This window comes from Ranitomeya variabilis, chromosome 2 (genome assembly GCF_051348905.1).
Source record: "Ranitomeya variabilis isolate aRanVar5 chromosome 2, aRanVar5.hap1, whole genome shotgun sequence".
In the NCBI taxonomy this organism is placed as follows: Eukaryota; Metazoa; Chordata; class Amphibia; order Anura; family Dendrobatidae; genus Ranitomeya; species Ranitomeya variabilis.
Window position 1 is genome coordinate 329,039,997 of NC_135233.1, and position 22,795 is coordinate 329,062,791.

Below are 22,795 nucleotides of genomic sequence, written 5' to 3' on the forward strand. Positions count from 1 at the left end.
TGTGAGGGTGTGGGTCCTGCCGCCACCGCCGTGCTGGTCATTATTCTAAGGCTGGAGACACTGTTGCGAGTTGCTGGTTAATAGCAAGCTGTGGCACCGACACTCCGGAGCGGAGCGTGCAGCTCCATGTATTGCTATGCAGCTGCACCCTCCGCTCCGGAGTGCCGGTGCCACAGCTTGCTATTAACCAGCTTGGCTCGTATCTTGCAGCAGTGTGTCTCCTTCCTAACCTGCATTCTAACCTGCGCTCCTCTGTGGAACAGGTGACCCTGCTGCAAACAAGTACCATAGCTGTGGAACTGCAGGTTGCAGCATGTCCTGCTTGGACTTGTAGTTCTACCACAGTTGGTACACCTGTTCCTCAGATACTGCTGCACGTGTGTAGGGGTTACAGTTTTCTAGAGTTGAACACTATGAAGCACACCAGCGCTCCCCAAAAAAGGGAAAAAGAATGTGATATAGCGTAGGTACAGCTGCAGGTGCCTAGACAGCTGCTGCACTCATTCTGTCAGTGCTAAGTGCAAACAAAATAAAATAACAATGAAGGTTATCCTATCCTATATACCGTATATAAAGGATATGTGAAGGATCAGAGAGGGTTGAGCTTGTCAGTGCCTGGCAGTGTTTGACAAGCAGATTATTTATTGCATATTGGTCACGCATAAACTGCTCTATACCCTAGCCTCTAGGTTTACATAGAAACGACCCTCTCTGATCCTTCACATATCCTTTATATATAGGATAGCGTGGTGACCTTCATTGTTATTTTTGTTTTCTAGAGTATGTTCTGCTCTTTATGACCCTCACCTGTCAAGCAGCCTGTAACTTGCCGTATAACGGCAACATGCCCCAAAACTCACTGTTTTCCATACCCTGGCACAGCGCTCTCTGGAGGTACCAGTAATAGGTACAAGGGCGGGCCAGAGGGATGCACTCTGACAGGGAGGGCAGGCCAGACAGGGACCAATCCAAGCAGGGATTGTATACAACAACCAGCCAATCGCAAGGTACATTGGATGGTTGTTGTTATACTGGATACCAGTACATCACCAGTATCTGTACCTGTTTACCAGTACATACAGTACATTACAAATGGCCAGCAGTCAAAACCTCATGGCTCTACCAGCAAGAAGAAAGAAATATGAAGCCAGTTTTAAACTTAAAGTTGTGAACTTTGCCATGGAACATAATAACTGCGCTGCTGCAAGACAATTTGGTGTAACAGAAAAGATGGTTCGGGACTGGAAAGCAAATGAAAAAGCATTAAAGAGTATGCCAAGGGGTAAGTGTGCATTAAGAAAAGGCACCCCACATTGGCCAGAACTTGAAAAACATGTAGCAGACATGGTGAATGAGCACCGCCAAAGCGGTTATGTAGTGACACGTAATCAAATACGTTTGTTTGCACTTCAGTGGGCCAAATCTAACCCAGATCACAGCAACAGCTTTAAGGCCACTGTATCCTGGTGTACTAGATTCATGGCAAGGCATAATTTGGTACTGAGGCAAAAGACGAAAATTGCCCAAAAATTACCTGCAGATCTTGATAGCAAAGTGAATAGTTTCCATCGATACGTAATACAACAGCGCACTAAACATGGCTATCCCTTAAGTAGTATTGGTAATATGGATGAAACTCCAATGAATTTTGATATGGTTGGAAATAAAACTGTCCATCCAAAAGGTGAAAAAACAATTTTAATTAAAACAACGGGGCATGAGAAGTCCAGTTTTACAGTGGTATTAGGATGCACAGCTGATGGCGGCAAACTGAGACCAATGATTATTTTTAAAAGAAAAACAATGCCGAAACTCACGTTCCCTGTTGGTTGTTTTGTACATGTGAATGAAAAAGGCTGGATGGATGAGGAAGGGGTAAAGCTATGGCTTGATAATGTGTGGAGCAGGCGACCAGGTGGACTTCTTCAAAAATGTAGTCTACTGGTGTGGGATATGTTCAGGGCTCATTTAACTCCCAGCACCAAGCAAAGACTTGCAAGACTAAACACTCATGCAGCAGTTATTCCTGCCGGATTGACATCGTTGGTACAGCCACTGGATGTGTGCCTAAACAAGCCATTCAAAGATCGCATTCGAGAACAGTGGAATGAATGGATGGTTAGTGGCGAAAAGTCATTCACAAAAGGAGGAAACATGCGAGCTCCACAGTTAGATGTTCTCTGCCAGTTTGTCATAAAAGCCTGGAATGATATTGATGCAGAAACAGTAATCAAGTCTTTCAAGAAGTGTGGCATATCAAATTCATTAGATGGTATGGAGGACGACTACTTGTGGCAAGATGAAGAGGAAGCTGAAGCTGAGCCCACACCATCTGATACGGAATTCGATCCATACGATGACTGCCTTACAAATGTATCACAAGATCTCATTGATGTGTTTATGAAATCAGATGACGAACAGGAGGATTTTGAAGGTTTTTAAAGGGAAACTTTTTACAGCAAAACCTGTAAAAATACCGTAGGTTGCAGTTATGATGGGCATTGCTAACAGGGACTTGCCCGGCACTTGCTCTCTCTGTATTGTTTGTTATCTTCCTCTTTTATTATCAGTTCCAGTTTGGTTGACAGCTTAGAAAACAAACAGCATGGCCGCTGCCGTGGGTTTATTGTTTTATCCTTCCTTTCAGCTTTATTAGGAAAAGTTTAATCCACTTGCACTGTTTTAATATACCGTACATGTTTGATGATACACAGCCTTGTTTATAAGTGACAGTTTTCCTGCTAAGTACCTGAGTACCTGCATGTCATAAGCATTCAAATTAAAATTACCATATTGAAATCAAATCTGATTTTTTTTATTTTTTCCTTATGTGCATTGGAAGAGGGGTAGTCTTATACGGTGAGTATATCCCAAACTCTATATTTTAACTGGAAAAGTTGGGGGTCGTCTTATACGCCCAGTCGTCTTATACGCCGGAAAATACGGTACTTTATTTCCACATGGTATTTCATACAAATTTAATGATGGTTTCTTTCCATGTATCTGCCATCCTAACAATGGTTCTTGTCAAGCTGAATTCATGTGAACACATCACATTGTAAGGGAATGTGGTTATAAAGGTCTAAGATGGTTGTTGTAGGTATATTTGCTGAAGAACACTATTATTGCCCATGTCCATAATATCTCCTATCTCTCTGCCATTAAAATGAAAGCCAGATGCAGGTTTTATTTATTGGAATATATGTAAAAATGACAATCCAGCTGTTTTATTTTTGCACCCTTTCTAATCTATGTTAATCTATATGAAAAACAGATCCAGAAATGTGATTATCTTCTTACTTGAAAGAGCTCTCTCAATAAACTGGGGACAGGGTTAGCAATTATCTCTTTATTATCAGAGAGTGGAATAACAAAATAACAAAAACAGGTCACTCCTTTATTATAATGCTGGAGGTGAGTAACAAATATAGGATACACTATTTACAATGGATGATGGTGACCCTAATACTAATTCCTACACAATCTCCTCTGCATGGGGTCACTAACATGCGCAGAACATCCATTGAATATAGCATTTATTTTTTTCTGACCTTCCTTAGTCTAGGTAATTGTGGTAAAGCAAATTTCTGCAGTTGTTTGCATTGCAAAATAGAAGTCTATCTTTATAATCTATTGCACTGAAATTTTTGTTCCATCCTGCTAAATTGAGCAACATTCTTCACTATAAAATTTCCTACCATTTAGCTGAGACGTGTACAGTATGTAACTCCTTTACGTAGCTGGCTATTCTGCTACCTCAAACATAGATCAGATCCTGGCCTTGTCAGGTTGCATGTTCAGCCTCTGTTCTGTCAGTGTTAGAGAAAGCAGCAGGGAGTGGGTGACTGTTTTGCAGATCAAATTGTGGATAGGGAGGAAAGCACCCAAGTCTTCAATGTAAGAAGCTGTGTAGTACCAGATTGTACACAGAGAGGAAAGCAAACCCAGCAGGCTGCAGGAGGAACGGGGAGATATCATACAGGCTGCATATATGGAGCGCCCCCACGTTAAGGGCAATGGGGTACTCGGTACCGGGTCCTTCGGTTCGGGGAATGTCACGGTGGCCCGACCCGGTCCGTAGCCCTTTGAGGGGCGTCCAATTAAAGGAGTAGTTTATATGATGTTCGTGATGCCACCTGTGGTATTCGGTCAGGGTGACCGACGCTGCTTAGGGGTCCGCTGGGGTGATGTTATGGCAGCTAGATGGTATACCTTCCCACAGGTGACGTGTATCCCCAGGGCTTCCCAGAGTGTAGATGGTGATGGTGTAAGACGCGGTGAATAATGAGGACACAAGGTTGCAGTCTCTTTACCTTTTACTGAAGGCTTCAGTGTCCACAGTCTAGGGCACCGGATCACAGGGCAGGCAGAGTCCGGCCGGTCTGAAGGCAAATCCAGAGTCTCCTTATCCAGGTGGAATGCAATAGCCTTCCTATGCGCACAGTAACACAGTAGGTCCTCACTTGCTTAAGCTCTAATGAAGTCCTCACTGTTATTACTCTTCTCTCTCTGTTCCCCGTGGTCGGATAGAACAAAACCCGTATGACTGGGATGGCCTGAGGCTTGTTTATAGGGACCCTAGAGACGCCCCGACCCCCACAATTTGCCACCGTGTCTTCTTAGGTATTTTAGGTCGGGAAGCCAACTTGGAATTGACTGTCCTGCCAGTCTCTGAAGCAACGGCGTAGAGCACTTTACTCCCTCGGTATCCTGGCTACCGGATCGCGCACCAGAAGGATGCAGCTCCTCTCGTCTACTATCCTCTCTGGTATCCACTTGTTGCTATGCCTTCATTTCTCACTCACTAGAACACGCTTCCTTTCAATGTCTCTTCCTTTGGATGCTGCCGCATGGGGTGCAGGCGCAGCTCCGTGGACCCTCGTCCTCCTCAGACCAAAGTCTGGATCTGCTGGAGATCACTCCAGACAGCTCGGCCTGGAGACCTTTCTCGGTCTCCAGCCAGGAACTCCCCAACTTTCTAACCAACCCACCAGTTTTACCTAACTGTGAGGAGTGGCCTAATAGATAGAACCTTTGCTCCCCCTGGTGGACTAGAGTGTGAAGTGTGTGGTGTGTCTGTGATACCTGGACAGGAGTTCTCCTTTATTGCCTCCAGACGTAATATCACTCCCCCTGGTGGAGGAATAACATTACTGCAGCAACCAGGACTCTGGGGCGCTGCACTTACAGGTGTTTTTAGAAAATGGAGGCATAAATCATGTTGACCTTAGTGTTGATATCTGTCACAGGCTGTAGAAGTAGAAATTGGTACACAAATAAAATTCTACTGCTACATGAGAGATAAGAACAAGGCAAGACAGAAGCATCCTGAATCCACAGAACTTATCCATCATGTATTCCTGGATAGGACACTGCTACATGTCAGATGCCTGAAGCTGTTTGCAAACTGCACATCAGAAGGTCTGAAAATGAATGAACTAATAGAATTGCAGCCTGAAACATAGTGCAACTTTTTTTTTACTTAACAACCAACTTTACTACACTATATTTTATCATGTGCAGCTTTTAATCGCTTTAACACAAATCATAACAATAAGACAGTAGAGCTGATAAAGAAAAAAACGTATTTATTTCTATGTACATAAGTGGTAATAACTTAAACTGTACAATTATTTTTTTTTAATTTATAAGAACTCAATTGAATGAAGATATAAATAGGTATAATGTACATAAAAAGCACAGAAATTCTTATTATTTACATCTTGCCACATTCTCTTTAATTACGCTTGAAGAGTCCGTTAGCTCTTTGTTTCTTATTGAAATCTAAAAATCTCACCAAAAGTAACCAGCATTGTATCTCATAGAGATTGCATATCATGAATTTAGGCATATCATATTTTTTGGACACCTAACGTAAATGACTTTCATATATTTGATAATGGTGGGTGCCAATGCAGATGATCAAAGCCTTCTACTCTGGGACAACATACCAATGTAGTACTGTATTTAGGAACATCAGGGATAAAGCCACGGTCACATCAGGACTAGTGATGAGCAAGTATGCTCATTACACGAGTTTTCCGAGCATGCTCGGGTGTTCTCCGAGTATCTTGGGTATGCTCGTAGATTATGTTTGTGTCCCCGCAAGCTTCATGATTTGCGGCTGCTAAACAGCCTGAATACATGTGGGGATTCCCTAACAAACAGGCAATACCTGCATGTATTCAGGCTGTCTAACACCCGCAAATCATGCAGCTGCGGGGACTCAAACATAATATATGAGCACGCCCAAGATACTTGGAGAACACCCGAGCATGCTCGGAAAACTCCCATAACAAGCACACTCGCTCATCACCCGTCCTGTCCATATGGAGTGAAGAAATGTTAACAAGCATCAGCATGATTTGAAATTCTACATTTAATAATACACTTTCCTGCATGGAAATTGAGCAGCACGCAACTTATCTCCTGAGTTAGCAAAGGATTGAGCATGTTGAAGAACAACATGCCTTATCCTTCTTTTCAATGACATCTGTCATTAAGGGATACCTCCCTTTACATTAGAAATTTGTGCAGGCCTTCTGCAATTGGGAAGTTTTGCTAACTACCATGTTATTTGTATAGGAACCTTTCAGAGAGATTCGCCTTGTGTCTGATAACTGCATATATTGGTAATACTGTCTAATCCTATTAACTAAAGTAATCCTTTAATGAACAAAAGACATAAGTCTTATATGAAGAATACACTCAGCGGCAGAAGCTTTTTTTGTCTCTACATAATAATTATTTTTAAAACCCCGAATTAGGTTTTTGCAAAGAGGTCCTTGATGCATAAAAAGAGTAACACAGTTTGTTAATTATTACTTTTAAGTGTATTCTGTCTGAATCTGTCTACCCTTATTGCACAATACCATCAATCTTGCTTTATAATATCATGACTGGGCAATTATCAAATGGTGTTTAAACCCTTACGTTCATCTTATTGCTATAAAGTTTCCAAAGTGAAAAATGAACCAATCTTTCACATGATGTTTACATAAAAAATATCCTACCGTATTGTGTCTACAACCCCAATGTAGACCTATCTATTTTCATGATTGCAGATTATAAACTCTGGCCCCAATTCATTAAACTGTGTTTATCAGAGTTCTATCATAAAACTGCATCAGTGACTTGGCACTTTTATGTCTGTGTGACGACAGTGGGTGTGTGCCCACTGCGCCACTGGTTTGGCTTACTCTGGAGGGGCATAACTAAGGGACTACCTGGTCTTGACTAAAGCCTCTGATGATGAGGATATGCTTGGGCCATTAGAGTAGTCACCAGTTATCACTCCAGCTTAGTCTCCAGATCTGCAGCTGCACAGGGATCAAAGACAAAGACTGGGTCAGACAGTCTAAGGTCGGGGCGGGCAGCGCAGGTTCAAAATACAAACCTGGGGTCAGGAGCAGAGAAGTCAGACTCAGCAAGAAAACAAGCGGGTCGGTAACAGGAGAGTCAACACAATAATGCACCTTGACAGGAACCTAGTAACAAACTGCAGCTATGGTGTTAGCTCAGGCAAGGGGTGGAGGGAGGAGCTGCCTTATATGCTGGCAGAGGATAGGCCAGGGAAGCAAAACTATGCTTAAAATTCCTGCAGAGTCTAGCTGCGCCTTCCTATAGCCGGATGGAGACTCAACAGCAACAAGAGGATGTAACAGTGCTGGACATATTGCACAAGATGAGCGAGATGGTCTGACACTGAGAGGAGCAGAGCGGTGCCACAGTGACGAGGACTGAGCTTACAAATCGCACATGTCACCAGCATGTTGGTCTGTCACTCCCAGCTCTGCCAGCTTATTGAAAACTGCATGGAGCTTAGGGGGAGAGGGCTGGCCAATGACTCCTAGGCAATTCACCATAATTTATGCTGCAAACGTAAATTATAGTAGAAATGTCACTGGAGTATATTTCTTATCCTAGTGTATAGGAACTGAAAGATGGGCCAAATTCATTAAGAAGCACACCCATTTTAGTAAATTTGATGCATCTTGCTTCACTAACACTGGAATGCAAGGTGCCAGTCTTGATATATTGGGGCCTTTAAGTGTAGCCTGGTCTTGCAGTCAGCTGTTACTCCCTTCCAGCTGAAAGTCATTATCTAGATGGAAGGGGATTGTTTATAGTTTTCATAGAAACACGTGGTCTGTCTGGGAGCTTCATACCAAAAATTGCAGAATATTTGTCAAACTATTTTCAACGTAGCTTTCTTTATATGTTCTAGAGCACTAAAATAAGATGGGTTAAAATGTTGGAAAGTCATGAGGTTCATCAATAGTATGAAGACTTAGAATATAGAAAACGCTGGGATGCCTTAGGCAGACAGAGTTCATGAGAGAGATGCTTTTGAAGTATACAGACTATCTAACAAATTCTTTACTGTATCATGGATTTTACAGGATTTCTTTATGAAACAATATATCAAAAACATTGTAGAGGCATGTATATTTACGCCATTGGCATTTCATTTTACCTGCACTTAAAGCGGTCCTGTTACCAGGTTAAATGTGGCCAGATTTAGCTCTTATTAAATTCCCCTGTTTTCCTGAGTATTGTTTTTTTCCGCCATTCAGTTTGAGAGATATGAACCTTTTTATTTAGGGCTACTCTTTATGTTCTTTACCAAGGAGGCAGTGTTCACTGGGTAATAATACAGAGCAGCCTAAAGACACGGCCCCAGAGAATTTGTGAGCAACGCCTCTTGGAAAAGATCATAAAAAAACAGCACAAAATGAAAAGTCTCGTATGTTTGAAACCATATGGTGGATTCAAAAAACAAATAGAATGTTCAGGGCAGCAAAAAATTACCACTTTTATTCTAGTAACAGTCCTCTTTAATGTCCATTATTTCAATCTATTTGTAATCATAACTTAAACAATATGCAAGAGACTTGCTCAAGAGAAAGCCTACCGATCTCTTGTACACTTTTATAACATCATTATTCAGGAACCCAAATGCCAAAGTTCTAACATGAAGCTCCTGGACTAAACTAGAAAATATGTATCAGGGCTACCCATCTACCATGTGCCATTTCATTTGTGGCAAAAGGGCCCAGGTGAGACTGCTATCTTTGTATCCTCTATGGATATGCTCTTGTTTTTTTTTATGAAAAAAAATATTGGCCCTAGATACACTTCGTAGAGCTATACCTAATTAGGTAAGAATGGATTTATTTTATGTTACTGTCTCCACTTATCCCCACGATGGGGATCTAAGGGGTAATGTTTCTCCTTGTGGAGAGTGACATGCTTGGCATACCAATATGAGGAGGCTTATACAATGGCACAAAAACGTTTGGGCACTTCTGGTCAAAATTACTGTTACTGTGAACAGTTAAGTTGCAATGATCTCTAAATGGCCTAAAGTTAAAGATGACACATTTCCTTTATATTTTAGGCAAAATATATATAGTCATATTTTACATTTTAAAGATTGCAAAAAGGAAAATGGGCCAATACAAAAAGTTGGGCGCCCTTGGAGATTTGTGTTCTCAGATAACTTTGACCAAGGTTTCAGACCTTAATTAGCCTGTTAGGGTTATGCCTTCTTCACTATAATTGGTAGGAAAGGCCAGGTGATGCAATTTTCCAAGCTTTAGAAAAACCCAGCCTCCTGTAACCTTGTGCCAGAAAAACAGCAGCCATGAGTTCTTCTAAGCAGCTGCCTAGCACTCTAAAAATGAAAATGGTGGAAGCCCACTAAGCAGGAGAAGCCTATAAGAAGATAGCAAACCGTTTTCAAGTTGGCCTTTTCTCAGTTCAAATGTAATTAAGAAATTGCAGTTAATAGGAACAGTGGAGGTCAAGATAAGGTCTGAAGACCAAGCAAAATTTAATTGAGAGCTGCTTGTAGAATTGCTAGAGAGGTAAATCAGAACCACCACTTGACTGCAAAGGACCATGAGAAAGATTTAGCAGACTCTGGAGTTGTGGTACATTGCTCTATTGTTCAGAGACACCTTCACAAATATGGCTTTCATGGAAGAGTCATCAGAAAAAAAAAAAACTCTCCTGCGTCCTCACCATAAAATTGTTCCATTGTGAAAACTCCCTTTAGGCATATAGTAATACTTTTTTTCCCAACCTATTCAAATGTAATCCATATGCAATGACCTGCCGTATTACTAAGGTACACTATTGGAAAATATGGTGCCTCATAGAGGTACCATACAGTGGCATAATGGTATAGCATACAGAATCTAAGGGACCCTAATGCTGAGTCGGTGTTACTATGCATTTGATGCCTAATTCTTGTACATTAAAGGATTTAATGTATTTTTCCTGTATCCCAGCAAGACCAAGAAATCTCTTTTTAGCTAAAACATACATTACAACAAATGACAGGTACATTACATTTCCATAATAGAATGTATCTTGAGGATCATGACGTTTCGCCGAGCTTGAACATACCAAAGTACGTAAATTCTGGACTGTAATCGATTCGTGTTGGATCTGTTACGTTAACAAATATAAAATCGTTCTTCTTGAATGTGAACATGGCTCCAATCTGGGATGAATGCAGGTTAGAATGTGTCGGTTGGGTTATGAATGTGTTTGCCCCTTTCAACAAAAGCCTTTCTGTTTCGTGCGGTCTCTTCATATAGATGTAATGCACAAATGGAGCCTTCGGAAACAGTGTGGAGTCTGCAGTAAAACTGACTTGGGAGTACACATAATATACGCCAGGGGTTTCCACTCGTAATTTTCCATTTATATATAAAACTTCTGATTTTGTTGTTAAATACCCTTTTTCTTTCCAACGAAGAGCTGTGAAGACAGATCAATGCATTTTAATTGATTTATTTAGTTGACTTGTGTCTTAAATATTTAGAATTGCTGTTAAGCAGGAAACAATGCATGATAACCCTTAAATAATAGTAAGAGAATAAGTAATCATGCAGATAAAATCAGCCACAATTACATATTTGCATATTATATCACTGTGAGTCACTTTGGTGATATATCTTGTAAGCTTTGACCTAGTTTTAAATTGTTACTACTTGTTATTTTTTTATACAATGTTCTGATCCATGTCTTAAAGCAAAATCATCCAAGCATGCATGCTTTTGGAGGTATCATAAGAGATCTCTTTCATTTTAACAAGCTTAAGACAGTATAAGGTCAGTTTTAATCAGTTAAGAAAAACTTTATCTCCCAGTGATTGTATCTTTACCGTTCTTTAAAGAGGACCTGTTGTATAATCTCCTGGGAAATATGATAAAGTAAAAAAAGAATATAAACCTTTCTGTAATATATATATAATTAAGAAAATTAAATAACATTTTGGGATAAAAGCTCTGTCCCTGTGATAAAGGGAGATCGGATTGACAGCTGAAGTGCGGCTCTCCACTGTCTCACTATTTTGATTTTTACAGGTGTGTAAAACTTCCTGCTTCAGAGCTAGAAAATACAACTTGAAGAGCAGACTGGAGAGTGTGCAGCATATAAACGCAATGGAGATCTGCGCTAGTGGCTTCATGCTAGCTGAAGTGATATATTGCATTTTAGAAAATGGATTTTTATGTAAGATTCAGATTACACCTTTACAATTAGCTGTGTACTTTATTCAGCAGATTAACATTTTTGTATCCCTTTGGTTAAGCTAATAAATACCAATATTCTGTATAAAATCACATTTAAGCTCGTTGGATTTGGATTTCATTTATTGACATGCTTTTAGGAGGCATTGTAGAAATAACTCACCATGTTTATGTATCTGTTTAGGTGAATTTATGAGAAAACTAAAAATTCTATTAAACCAATGTCTCTTCAACGTGGCAAAAAATGTAAATTCATTGCGTCACCATAAATCCTTAAGGTCTGCTCATGAAGCTTTACAATCCAGATACTCATAGAATCATAGATTGTTAGAGTTGGAAGGGACCCCCGGGGTCATCGTGTCCAACCCCCTGCTCAATGCAGGTTCACTAAACCATCTTAGACAGATACTGTAAAGAATCACACCCCCACTCACAGATGGTATCTCCTGAAAAAAGAGAATATCACCAGATATTGAGCTCAATCTGATAATCTGACAGTCAAACCTATGTTCTTGCATTTCTTATTTACTAATGACATGTATTTAAGGGAATTCTTAGAATTTCATCTAATGTTACATGTTGTTTTTTTTTATCTTTTAAGTATAAATCTCACCTTTTCGGTGTGATTTGTTGAAGTTGGCTTGATATATTAGCAACATTAGGGGATCGCTGCTGTAGGGCTTATCTGATGACCAATGGCAATGAGTAACAACATTGCAAAGTACTTTAGTTACCTACAGTGATGTTTTTAGCCCCACAAAATCCTCCAAGTGCTATCTGCTGGATGCCTCCTTTCTGTCTAAGTTTGCATACACTACTGTTATCACGCGATCTGTCTATAGAAGCAGATATTCTGAGACAGATTATAGGATGTCATGTTTTATGGAGTTTTCGCCCCTCTGCTTCTACTCTCCTGTCTAACAGCATTTAGGTGTAATAAAGCGGTGGGCTTTCAGTTCATTGCAGGCAAGTCAATGGACAATGGCAGGTACAGAGTTAATAAAGCTTACAATACTATCAAATCTTAGAAAAGGGGACACCAAAGTTAATCATACTTAACCCCTTCATGACCCAGCCTATTTTGGCCTTAATGACCTTGCCATTTTTTGCAATTCTGACCAGTGTCCCTTTATGAGGTAATAACTCAGGAACGCTTCAACGGATCCTTGCGGTTCTGAGATTGTTTTTTCGTGACATATTGGGCTTCATGTTAGTGGTAAATTTAGGTCGATAATTTCTGAGTTTATTTGTGAAAAAAAACGGAAATTTGGTGAAAATTTTGAAAATTTTGCAATTTTCACATTTTGAATTTTTATTCTGTTAAACCAGAGAGTTATGTGACACAAAATAGTTAATAAATAACATTTCCCACATGTCTACTTTACATCAGCACAATTTTGGAAACAAATTTTTTTTTTGCTAGGAAGTTATAAGGGTTAAAATTTGACCAGTGATTTCTCATTTTTACAACAAAATTTACAAAACCATTTTTTTTAGGGACCACCTCACATTTGAAGTCAGTTTGAGGGGTCTATATGGCTGAAAATACCCAAAAGTGACACCATTCTAAAAACTGCACCCCTCAAGGTGCTCAAAACCACATTCAAGAAGTTTATTAACCCTTCAGGTGTTTCAGAGCAGCAGAAGCAACAAATAGGGGAAAAATTAACATTTAACTTTTTAGTCACAAAAATGATCTTTTCGCAACAATTTTTTTATTTTCCCAAGGGTAAAAGGAGAAACTGGACAACGGATGTTGTTGTCCAATTTGTTCTGAGTACGCTGATGCCTCATATGTGGGGGTAAACCACTGTTTGGGCGCACGGCAGGGCTCGGAAGGGAAGGAGCGCCATTTGACTTTTTGAATTAAAAATTGGCTCCAATCTTTAGCGGACACCATGTCGCGTTTGGAGAGCCCCCGTGTGCCTAAACATTGGAGCTCCCCCACAAGTGACCCCATTTTGGAAACTAGACCCCCCAAGGAACGTATCTAGAAGCATAGTGAGCACTTTAAACCCCCAGGTGCTTCACAAATTAATCCGTAAAAATGAAAAAGTACTTTTTTTTTCACACAAATTTTCTTTTAGCCTCAATTTTTTCATTTTCACATGGGCAACAGAATAAAATGGATCCTAAAATTTGTTGGGCAATTTCTCCTGAGTACGCCAATACCTCATATGTGGGGGTAAACTACTGTTTGGGCACATGGTAAGGCTCGGAAGGGAAGGAGCGCCATTTGACTTTTTGAATGAAAAATTATCTCCATCGTTAGCGGACACCATGTCAGGTTTGGAGAGCCCCTGTGTGCCTAAACATTGGAGCTCCCCCACAAGTGACCCCATTTTGGAAACTAGACCCCACAAGGAACTTATCTAGATGCATAGTGAGCACTTTAAACCCTCAGGTGCTTCACAAATTGATCCGTAAAAATGAAAAAGTACTTTTTTTCACACAAAATTTTTTTTAGCCTCATTTTTTTCATTTTCACATGGGCAACAGGATAAAATGGATCCTAAAATTTGTTGGGCAATTTCTCCTGAGTACGCCGATACCTCATATGTGGGGGTAAACCACTGTTTGGGTGCACGGCAAGGCTTGGAAGGGAAGGCGCGCCATTTGACTTTTTGAATGGAAAATTAGCTTCAATCATTAGCGGACACCATGTCGCGTTTGGAGAGCCCCTGTGTGCCTAAACATTGGAGCTCCCCTACAAGTGACCCCATTTTGGAAACTAGACCCCCCAAGGAACTAATCTAGATGTATAGTGAGCACTTAAAACCCCCAGGTGCTTCACAGAAGTTTATAACGCAGAGCCATGAAAATAAAAAAATATTTTTCTTTCCTCAAAAATGATTTTTAGCCCGGAGTTTTTTATTTTCCCAAGGATAATAGGAGAAATTGGACCCCAAATGTTGTTGTCCAGTTTGTCCTGAGTACGATGATACCCCATATGTGGGGGTAAACCACTGTTTGGGCGCACGGCAGGGCTCGGAAGGGAAGGCACGCCATTTGGCTTTTTGAATGGAAAATTAGCTTCAATCATTAGCGGACACCATGTCGCGTTTGGAGAGCCCCTGTGTGCCTAAACATTGGAGCTCCCACACAAGTGACCCCATATTGGAAACTAGACCTCCCAAGGAACTAATCTAGATGTGTGGTGAGCACTTTGATCCCTCAAGTGCTTCACAGAAGTTTATAACGCAGAGCCATGAAAATAAAAAAATATTTTTCTTTCCTCAAAAATGATTTTTTAACCCACAATTTTTTATTTTCCCAAGGGTAACAGGAGAAATTGGACCACAAAAGTTGTTGTGCAGTTTCTCCTGAGTACGCTGATACCCCATATGTGGGGGTAAACCACTGTTTTGGCACACGTCGGGGAGCGGAAGGGAAGTAGTGACGTTTTGAAATGCAGACTTTAATGGAATGCTCTGCGGGCGTCACGTTGCATTTGCAGAGCCCCTGATGTGCCTAAACAGTAGGAACTCCCCACAATTGACCCCACTTTGGAAACTAGACCCACAAGGGAACTAATCTAGATGTGTGGTGAGCACTTTGATCCCTCAAGTGCTTCACAGAAGTTTATAACGCAGAGCCGTGAAAATAAAAAATGTGTTTTCTTTCCTCAAAAATATTTTTTTAGCCCAGAATTTTTTAATTTTCCCAAGGGTAACAGGAAAAATTTGATCCCAAAAGTTGTTGTCCAGTTTCTCCTGAGTACGCTGATACCCCATATGTGGGGGTAAACCACTGTTTGGGCACATGGCGGGGCTCGGAATGGAAGTAGTGACGATTTGGAATGCAGACTTTGATGGAATGGTCTGCGGGAATCATGTTACGTTTGCAGAGCCCCTGATGTGCCTAAACAGTAGAAACCCCCCACAAGTGACCCCATTTTGGAAACTAGACCCCCCAAGGAACTTATCTAGATGTGTGGTGAGCACGTTCAACCCCCAAGTGCTTCACAGAAGTTTACAACGCAGAGCCGTGAAAATAAAAAATAATTTTTCTTTCCTCAAAAAAGATGTTTTAGCAAGCAATTGTTTATTTTCACAAGGGTAACAGGAGAAATTGGACCCCAATATTTGTTGCTCAGTTTGTTGTGAGTACGCTGATACCTCATATGTGGGGGTAAACCACTGTTTGGGCGCACGTCAGGGATCGGAAGGGAAGTAGTGACATTTGAAATGCAGACTTTGATGGAATGGTCTGCGGGCGTCACGTTGCATTTGCAGAGCCCCTGATGTGCCTAAACAGTAGAAACCCCCCCACAAGTGACCCCATTTTGGAAACTAGACCCCAAAAGGATCTTATCTAGATGTGTGGTGAGCACTTTCAACCCCCAAGTGTTTCACATAAGTTTATAACGTAGAGCCGTGAAAATAAAAAATAATTGTTCTTTCCTCAAAATTATGTTTTAGCAAGTAATTTTTTTTTTTTGCAAGGGTAACAGGAGAAATTGGACCCCAATAGTTGTTGCCCAGTTTGTCCTGAGTACGCTGGTATCCCATATGTGGGGGTAAACCACTGTTTGGGCGCACGTCGGGGCTTGGAAGGGAGGGCGCACCATTTGACTTTTTGAACGCAAGATTGGCTGGAATCAATGGTGGCGCCATGTTGCATTTGGAGACCCCTGATGTGCCTAAACAGTGGAAACCCCTCAATTCTAACTTCAACACTAACCCCAACACACCCCTAACCATAATCCCAACTGTAGCCATAACCATAATCACAACCCTAACCCCAACACACCCCTAACCACAACCCTAACCCCAACACACCCGTAACCCTAAATCCAACCCTAATCCTAACCCTAATCCCAACCCTACCCACAACTGTAACCCCAACACAACCCTAACCCTATCCTTAACCCTAACCACAAGCCTAATCTTAACCCTATTTCCAACCCTAGCCCTAATTCCAACCCTAAGGGTACCGTCTCACATAACGATTTACCAAAGATCACGACCAGCGATACGACCTGGCCGTGATCGTTGGAAAGTCATTGTGTGGTCGCTGGGGAGCTGTCACACAGACCGCTCTCCAGCGACCAACGATGCCAAGGTCCCAGGTAACCAGGGTAAACATCGGGTTACTAAGCACAGGGCCGCGCTTAGTAACCCGATGTTTACCGTGGTTACCAGCGTAAAAGTAAAAAAAAAAAAACGTACATACTCACATTTCGGTGTCCTTCAGGTCCCTTGCCGTCTGCTTCCCGCTCTGACTGAGTGCCGCCATACAGTGAGAGCAGAGCGCAGCGGTGACGTCACTGCTGTGCTGTGCTCTCACTTTCCGGCCAGCAGACAGTCAGAGCGGGAAGCAGACGGCAAGGGACCTGAAGGACACCGAAATGTGAGTATGTACGTTTTTTTTTTTTTTTTACTTTTACGCTGGTAACCACGGTAAACATCAGGTTACTAAGCGCGGCCCTGCGCTTAGTAACCCGATGTTTACCCTGGTTACAAGTGAACGCATCGCTGGATCGCTGTCACACACACCGATCCAGCGATGACAGCGGGAGATCCAGCGACGAAAGAAAGTTCCAAACGATCTGCTACGACGTACGATTCTCAGCAGGGTCCCTGATCGCTGCTGCGTGTCAGACACAACGTCATGGATCGTACCGTCGTAGCGACCAAAGTGCCACTGTGAGACGGTACCCTAACTCTAATTCCAACCCTAACCCTAAGGCTATGTGCCCACTTTGCGGATTCGTGTGAGATTTTTCCGCACCATTTTTGAAAAATCCGCAGGTAAAAGGCACTGCGTTTTACCTACGGATTTACAGCGGATTTCCAGTGTTTTTTTGTGCGGATTTCACCTGCGGATTCCTATTGAGGAACAGGTGTAAAACGCTGCGGAATCCGCACAAAGAATTGACATGCTGCGGAAAATACAACGCAGAGTTTCTGCATGGAATTTTCCGCACCATGGGCACAGCGGATTTGGTTTTCCTTAGGTGTACATGGTACTGTAAACCTGATGGAAAACTGCTTTGAATTCGCAGCGGCCAATCCGCTGCGGATCCGCGGCCAATCCGCTGCGAATCCGCGGCCAATCCGCTGCGTATCCGCTGCGTATCCGCTGCGTATCCGCGGCCGATCCGCTGCGTATCCGCTGCGTATCCGCTGCGTATCCGCTGCGTATCTGCTGCCGATCCGCTGCCGATCCGCTGCGGATCCGCTGCCGATCCGCGGCCGATCCGCTGCGTATCCGCTGCCGATCCGCTGCGTATCCGCTGCCGATCCGCTGCGGATCTGCGGCCGATCCGCTGCGTATCCGCGGCCGATCCGCTGCGTATCCGCTGCCGATCCGCTGCGGATCCACTGCCGATCCGCGGCCGATCCGCTGCGTATCCGCTGCCGATCCGCTGCGGATCTGCGGCCGATCCGCTGCGGATCCGCGGCCGATCCGCTGCGTATCCGCGACCGATCCGCTGCGTATCCGCTGCCGATCCGCTGCGGATCCGCGGCCGATCCGCTGCGGATCCGCTGCGGATCCGCTGCGGATCCGCTGCCGATCCGCTGCGGATCCGCGGCCGATCCGCTCTGTGTGCACATGCCATAACCCTACCCCTAACCCTACCCGTAACCCTAACCCTACCCCTAACCCTACCCCTAGTTCTAACCCTAGTTCTAACCCTAACCCTAGTGGAAAAAGAAAAAAAAAAAATTCTTTATTTTATTATTGTCCCTATGGGGGTGATAAAGGGGGGGGTTATTTATTATTTTTTTTATTTTGATCGCTGTGATAGAACCTACCACAGCGATCAAAATGTACCTGTAAGGAGTCTGCCGACTGGCAGATTCGGCGGGCGCACTGAGCATGCGCCGGCCATTTTCCAAGATGGCGGCGCCCAGCGAGGAGACGGCCGGACACCGGGAGGATCGGTAAGTATGAAGGGGTGGTGGGGGGGGGGGGTGTCGGAGCACAGGGGGGGTGATCGGACCACAGGGGGGCTTTATTCACACAAGGAGGGAGCGGACAGGAGGACGGGGGAGCCGGCAGGCGGACGGAGGGGACCGGAGGACTAACGGAGGACTGGGGGGGCGATCGGTGGGGTGGGGGGGGTCCACTTAAGTATTTCCAGCCATGGCCGATGATATTGCAGCATCGGCCATGGCTGGATTGTAATATTTCACCAGTTTTTTAGGTGAAATATTACAAATCGCTCTGATTGGCAGTTTCACTTTCAACAGCCAATCAGAGCGATCGTAGCCACGGGGGGGTGAAGCCACCCCCCCTGGGCTGAAGCACCACTCCCCCTGTCTCTGCAGATCGGGTAAAATCGGAGTTAACCCCTTCACCCGATCTGCAGGGACGCGATCATTCCATGACGCATACGCTGCGTCATAGGTCGGGAAGGCACAGACTTTCATGACGCAGCGTATGCGTCAAAGGTCGGGAAGGGGTTAAGGTATTGTCCAGGCTTAGGCTTCTAGTCTGCAGCCACTCTATGTAACTGCAGACTTGTGCATCCTCAAAGTGAGCAGTGGGCATGTTGTCAGGATTCTCCAATGCTGACACCAGGAGCGGGAGGTCATGTGACTTCAAGTATGTGATTTATATACATGCGGTCATGTCACGTACCGACTATGCGTACGTGGCCTCGCTCTTTATAAGCAAATTGAGCAAGGCTCGACAAGTCTAGTCGGAATATGACCAGGAGTATGCAAAAAGCATACTTGTGGTCACACGACCATCTGCTTTAGGCATTGGCACTGGAAAAACCTGACAGTGTGCTCTGACGATTCACATGTCGGCAGTCACATACAATGACTGCAGACTTGTGCCCCAAGTCTGAACAACCGCTTTAACTTCTACACTTCCTTACTCCACCAAGGAAGTTTTAATTAGCATGAAATACTTTCCTGCTTCCTCTTTTCTAAACCTGAGCATGTCCTACGATCAAGTCCATCTTGTGGTCTGAAAAATATGTCAAGTCTTTGCCCCAAATAAAAGAAAGCATCGCTACTACTGCTGCCACAATTAAACTAAAAAGGGATATTACCATCTAGTCCATTTAGAGCATATAGTGCAGATATGTCATAAATATAGTAGTATAACCCATTATCAGACCTGCGTCATTTCACCAACTATCGAAACAGTGTCTTCATCAACCATATGAAGAATGCTAATCAGTCAACGGTTATGAAAGAACATAAGTTCATAGCTTTGCCTCAAGTTTCAATTGTGTCTTCGACCTGCATTGATCAATATATCTAAGATCATGGTTCGCTTATTGCATGTATCTAAGAGGAAGATCTCTAACATGACTCACCACATATCAAAACCTGCTTCCTGTTTTAGGCATTGTTTTTCAAAACAGGCAGAAAAACTACCTATAACTACACAATGCATTGAGCCTAGGCGCACATAAAACAAAAACATTTTGTGACTGGTTGCAAATTCCCATTTCCTTTGTAACATATTCTCTGAATCACTATACCAGCCTCCCCTCCAGTGTTTCTCACTTAGGCTACATGAGGGACATGTGGGCTTCTCCTCCTACCACTATCTTCCTCAATAACAAACAGTCAAGCATAGTTGAAGATGACCAACTAATAGGTCATGAATTGAAGGTGTATATATCTCATCATGTGGGCTGAGCAATGTGTAGTGAAAATAAAATCTCCCCTACTTTTATATAGTTCTGACTCACAAGAAGAACTTTGATAAAATATGGGAAAGTGATTGCAATGATAAGGGAGCCATTAACTGAAATCTATATATAAAAAAAAAAAAACTTAATCTGAGATTGTATAAAATACTGATGTGGAAATAATAGCAGGAAGGCAACAGAAGACACACCAAAAACCCAATGTGTGAACAAGACCTAAAACAAAAAGTTTCATTGGACTTTTCACAACATTTAGTAACCTCCTCAGCCATCCGCATGTCCCTTCCGGGATATTTTTCTAAGGAACTGGGAGTGCTCCCTTTAGCAGGCTCATTGTCACCAGAGGTTTCTATATACACAGGTCAAAGATGGAGAACCCTGTTTTCTGGAGCGCAATCTAGTTGTCTTTCAATTCACGTAATTAACCACATAGATTTCTAACATTCTCACTCACCTTCTTTGGTGCTGTTAGCTCTGTCTCCTACTAAATGTACCGCAACTACTCCTGTAATATAAAACAGGACATTAAAATTCATCACGGTAAAACAAATTTCAGCCATAAAATTTATTCAAGTGAATAGTTGATTAAAATAACCAAGGACATTTTTTATGTGTCCTAAAAATGAGCTGAAAAAGATTAAAAAAAATGTTGATGTCTAATAGGATTTGTAGTTACTTTTCCTTAGAAGTCGACTGTTCTTGACAATGTCATAGAACTAAAAAAGCGGAAAATAAAAGTATTCCTTTAAATTATCCTTCAGAAATTATAGTTCATGAATATAACACTAGAAGTACATAACTGAATGAAAGATAGAGTTCTAGAATTTGTGCATAAAAATTTATTTCAGAAAATGTTAATACATAAAACTCAAAATTATATAAAAGGCTTATAGATCAATTTACATGTTTATACCAATTAATATAAAACTAGAAAATTAATAATGTTCTAATATATAGGTACCTTAAAGATGTTAACCAGTGAAAAAAAGTTATCAATAACCTGGGCAGCACGGAGGCTCAGTGGATAGCACTGTAGCCTTGCAGCACTGGAGTCCTGGGAGGAAACCAGAGTACCCGGAGGAAACCCACACAAAGAGAACATACAAACTCTTTGCAGATGTTGTCCTTGGTAGGGTTTGAATCCAGTGCTGCAAGGCTGCGGTGCTAACCTCAGAGCCACCGTGCTGCCCCACTTTGCTGATCAATTGAGGTCCTAGAGGTCAAACCCCACCAATCAACATGTTATCATCTATTTTGTGGATCGCTGATAAAATGTGTTCACCAGATAACTTACCCTTTAATAATTCTGTGCTGTTTCCTCAAACCCAGTCCAACTGGTCCCTGATACTTCATGTCATCTGTAACTGATGATATGACGGCCATGTGAAGTTATGTCAAGTGATCGTAGCAACAAATTGACGCTTTTATGGTGATTTCATGTCACATGGAAGTCATTCAATGCCACAATCATATGACATCACAACAGGACTTGCTGATCATAAATGGGAAACCAATGGGACCAGTGGAAAACAGTACAGAAATACTAAGGCAAGCATTTTACAATTTGGATTGTCCTCCAGTTTTAGCAATATTAAAACCAAGTTTAAAAGGTCCAGAAAATATATTTAAAGAGGTTATCCATTCTTTCAAATTAATAGCCTATTCTTGGGATAGGCTAGCAATTTAAATTAATAGCCTATCCCTTAACCTACACAACACCCGGTGAGAGACTTGTGATATCTGCAGCGCCTTTATTGTTTGCACCCCCTCAAACAATTTATCAGTGCCTAGAATCCACCCCCCACACACTGATCTAATATTAAAGGCTTATTGTAAGGATAAGTCAATTATTGAAAAGGTTGTAAACCCCTTTAAATAATTTTGTCTAAAGATACAAATCTCATAGTAGTAGTTGACGTGAATCCAAAACCAAATTTGCTTTTATGATTAGAATATGTTCTGACTTTCCACATAGTAGTTTGGTTGAAACTCTTTGCAAACAGGATGTTAATTTATAATGACACAGCGCTCACTTTTTTGCATAAAATGTGTGCTGTGAAATAAATACTTATTTGCACATTTATGTCAAACTGGATTTCCGATAACAATGATTTTCTGTTTTAATAAGTGTGAAAGAATGCAAATAGGATCTCCATCTTGGATCTACTAAACATGGCAGTGAGATGAGCATAGGAAATTTAGAGATACATAACCAGAGGGGAAAAATTGGCAAGATACCAAGAGCATCTTTAACTCCACTTGGCCAACTAAAATTAACAGGACTCTAGGCCAACATAGGTTCCAAATTCCCAATGACTACACATAATCCCTGTATAAGGTGCGGCAGGAGACCACATTAGTGCTGTTGGTTGGTTGAGGTTTTATGTCTATTTTGCATTTTTCAAATTGGCTTCCACTAGTCTTCTCATTTAGTCTTATCCTTAGTGAAATCGTGGACTTTTTCAACATGACAATGATTCAAAACACACCTCTGGTGCATTTCTCAAGAAAGACCGGATGAAAGTGATTCAGTGGTGAAGTGTCTCCTGGTCAGAACCTAATTGAACACCTATGGAGTATTCTGAGACAAGTTGAGCATCACTCTCCATCCAGCCTCCAGGCTCTAAAAAAG

General features: G+C 42.1%; 1 protein-coding gene across 1 annotated transcript in view; it reads right to left on the reverse strand.

Annotated features, from left to right (window-relative positions):
• Positions 1-6,379: 6,379 nt before the first annotated feature.
• CD40LG (CD40 ligand) overlaps positions 6,380-22,795 on the reverse strand; it is a 48,292-nt gene continuing 31,876 nt past the window's right edge. The window contains exons 5-6 of the mRNA XM_077285280.1: positions 20,618-20,668; positions 6,380-10,770 (exon numbers count right to left, since the gene is read on the reverse strand). Of these exons, the coding sequence (XP_077141395.1) occupies positions 10,385-10,770; positions 20,618-20,668 (437 nt within the window). The 3' untranslated portion in view covers positions 6,380-10,384. The remainder of the gene's footprint in view (positions 10,771-20,617; positions 20,669-22,795) is intronic.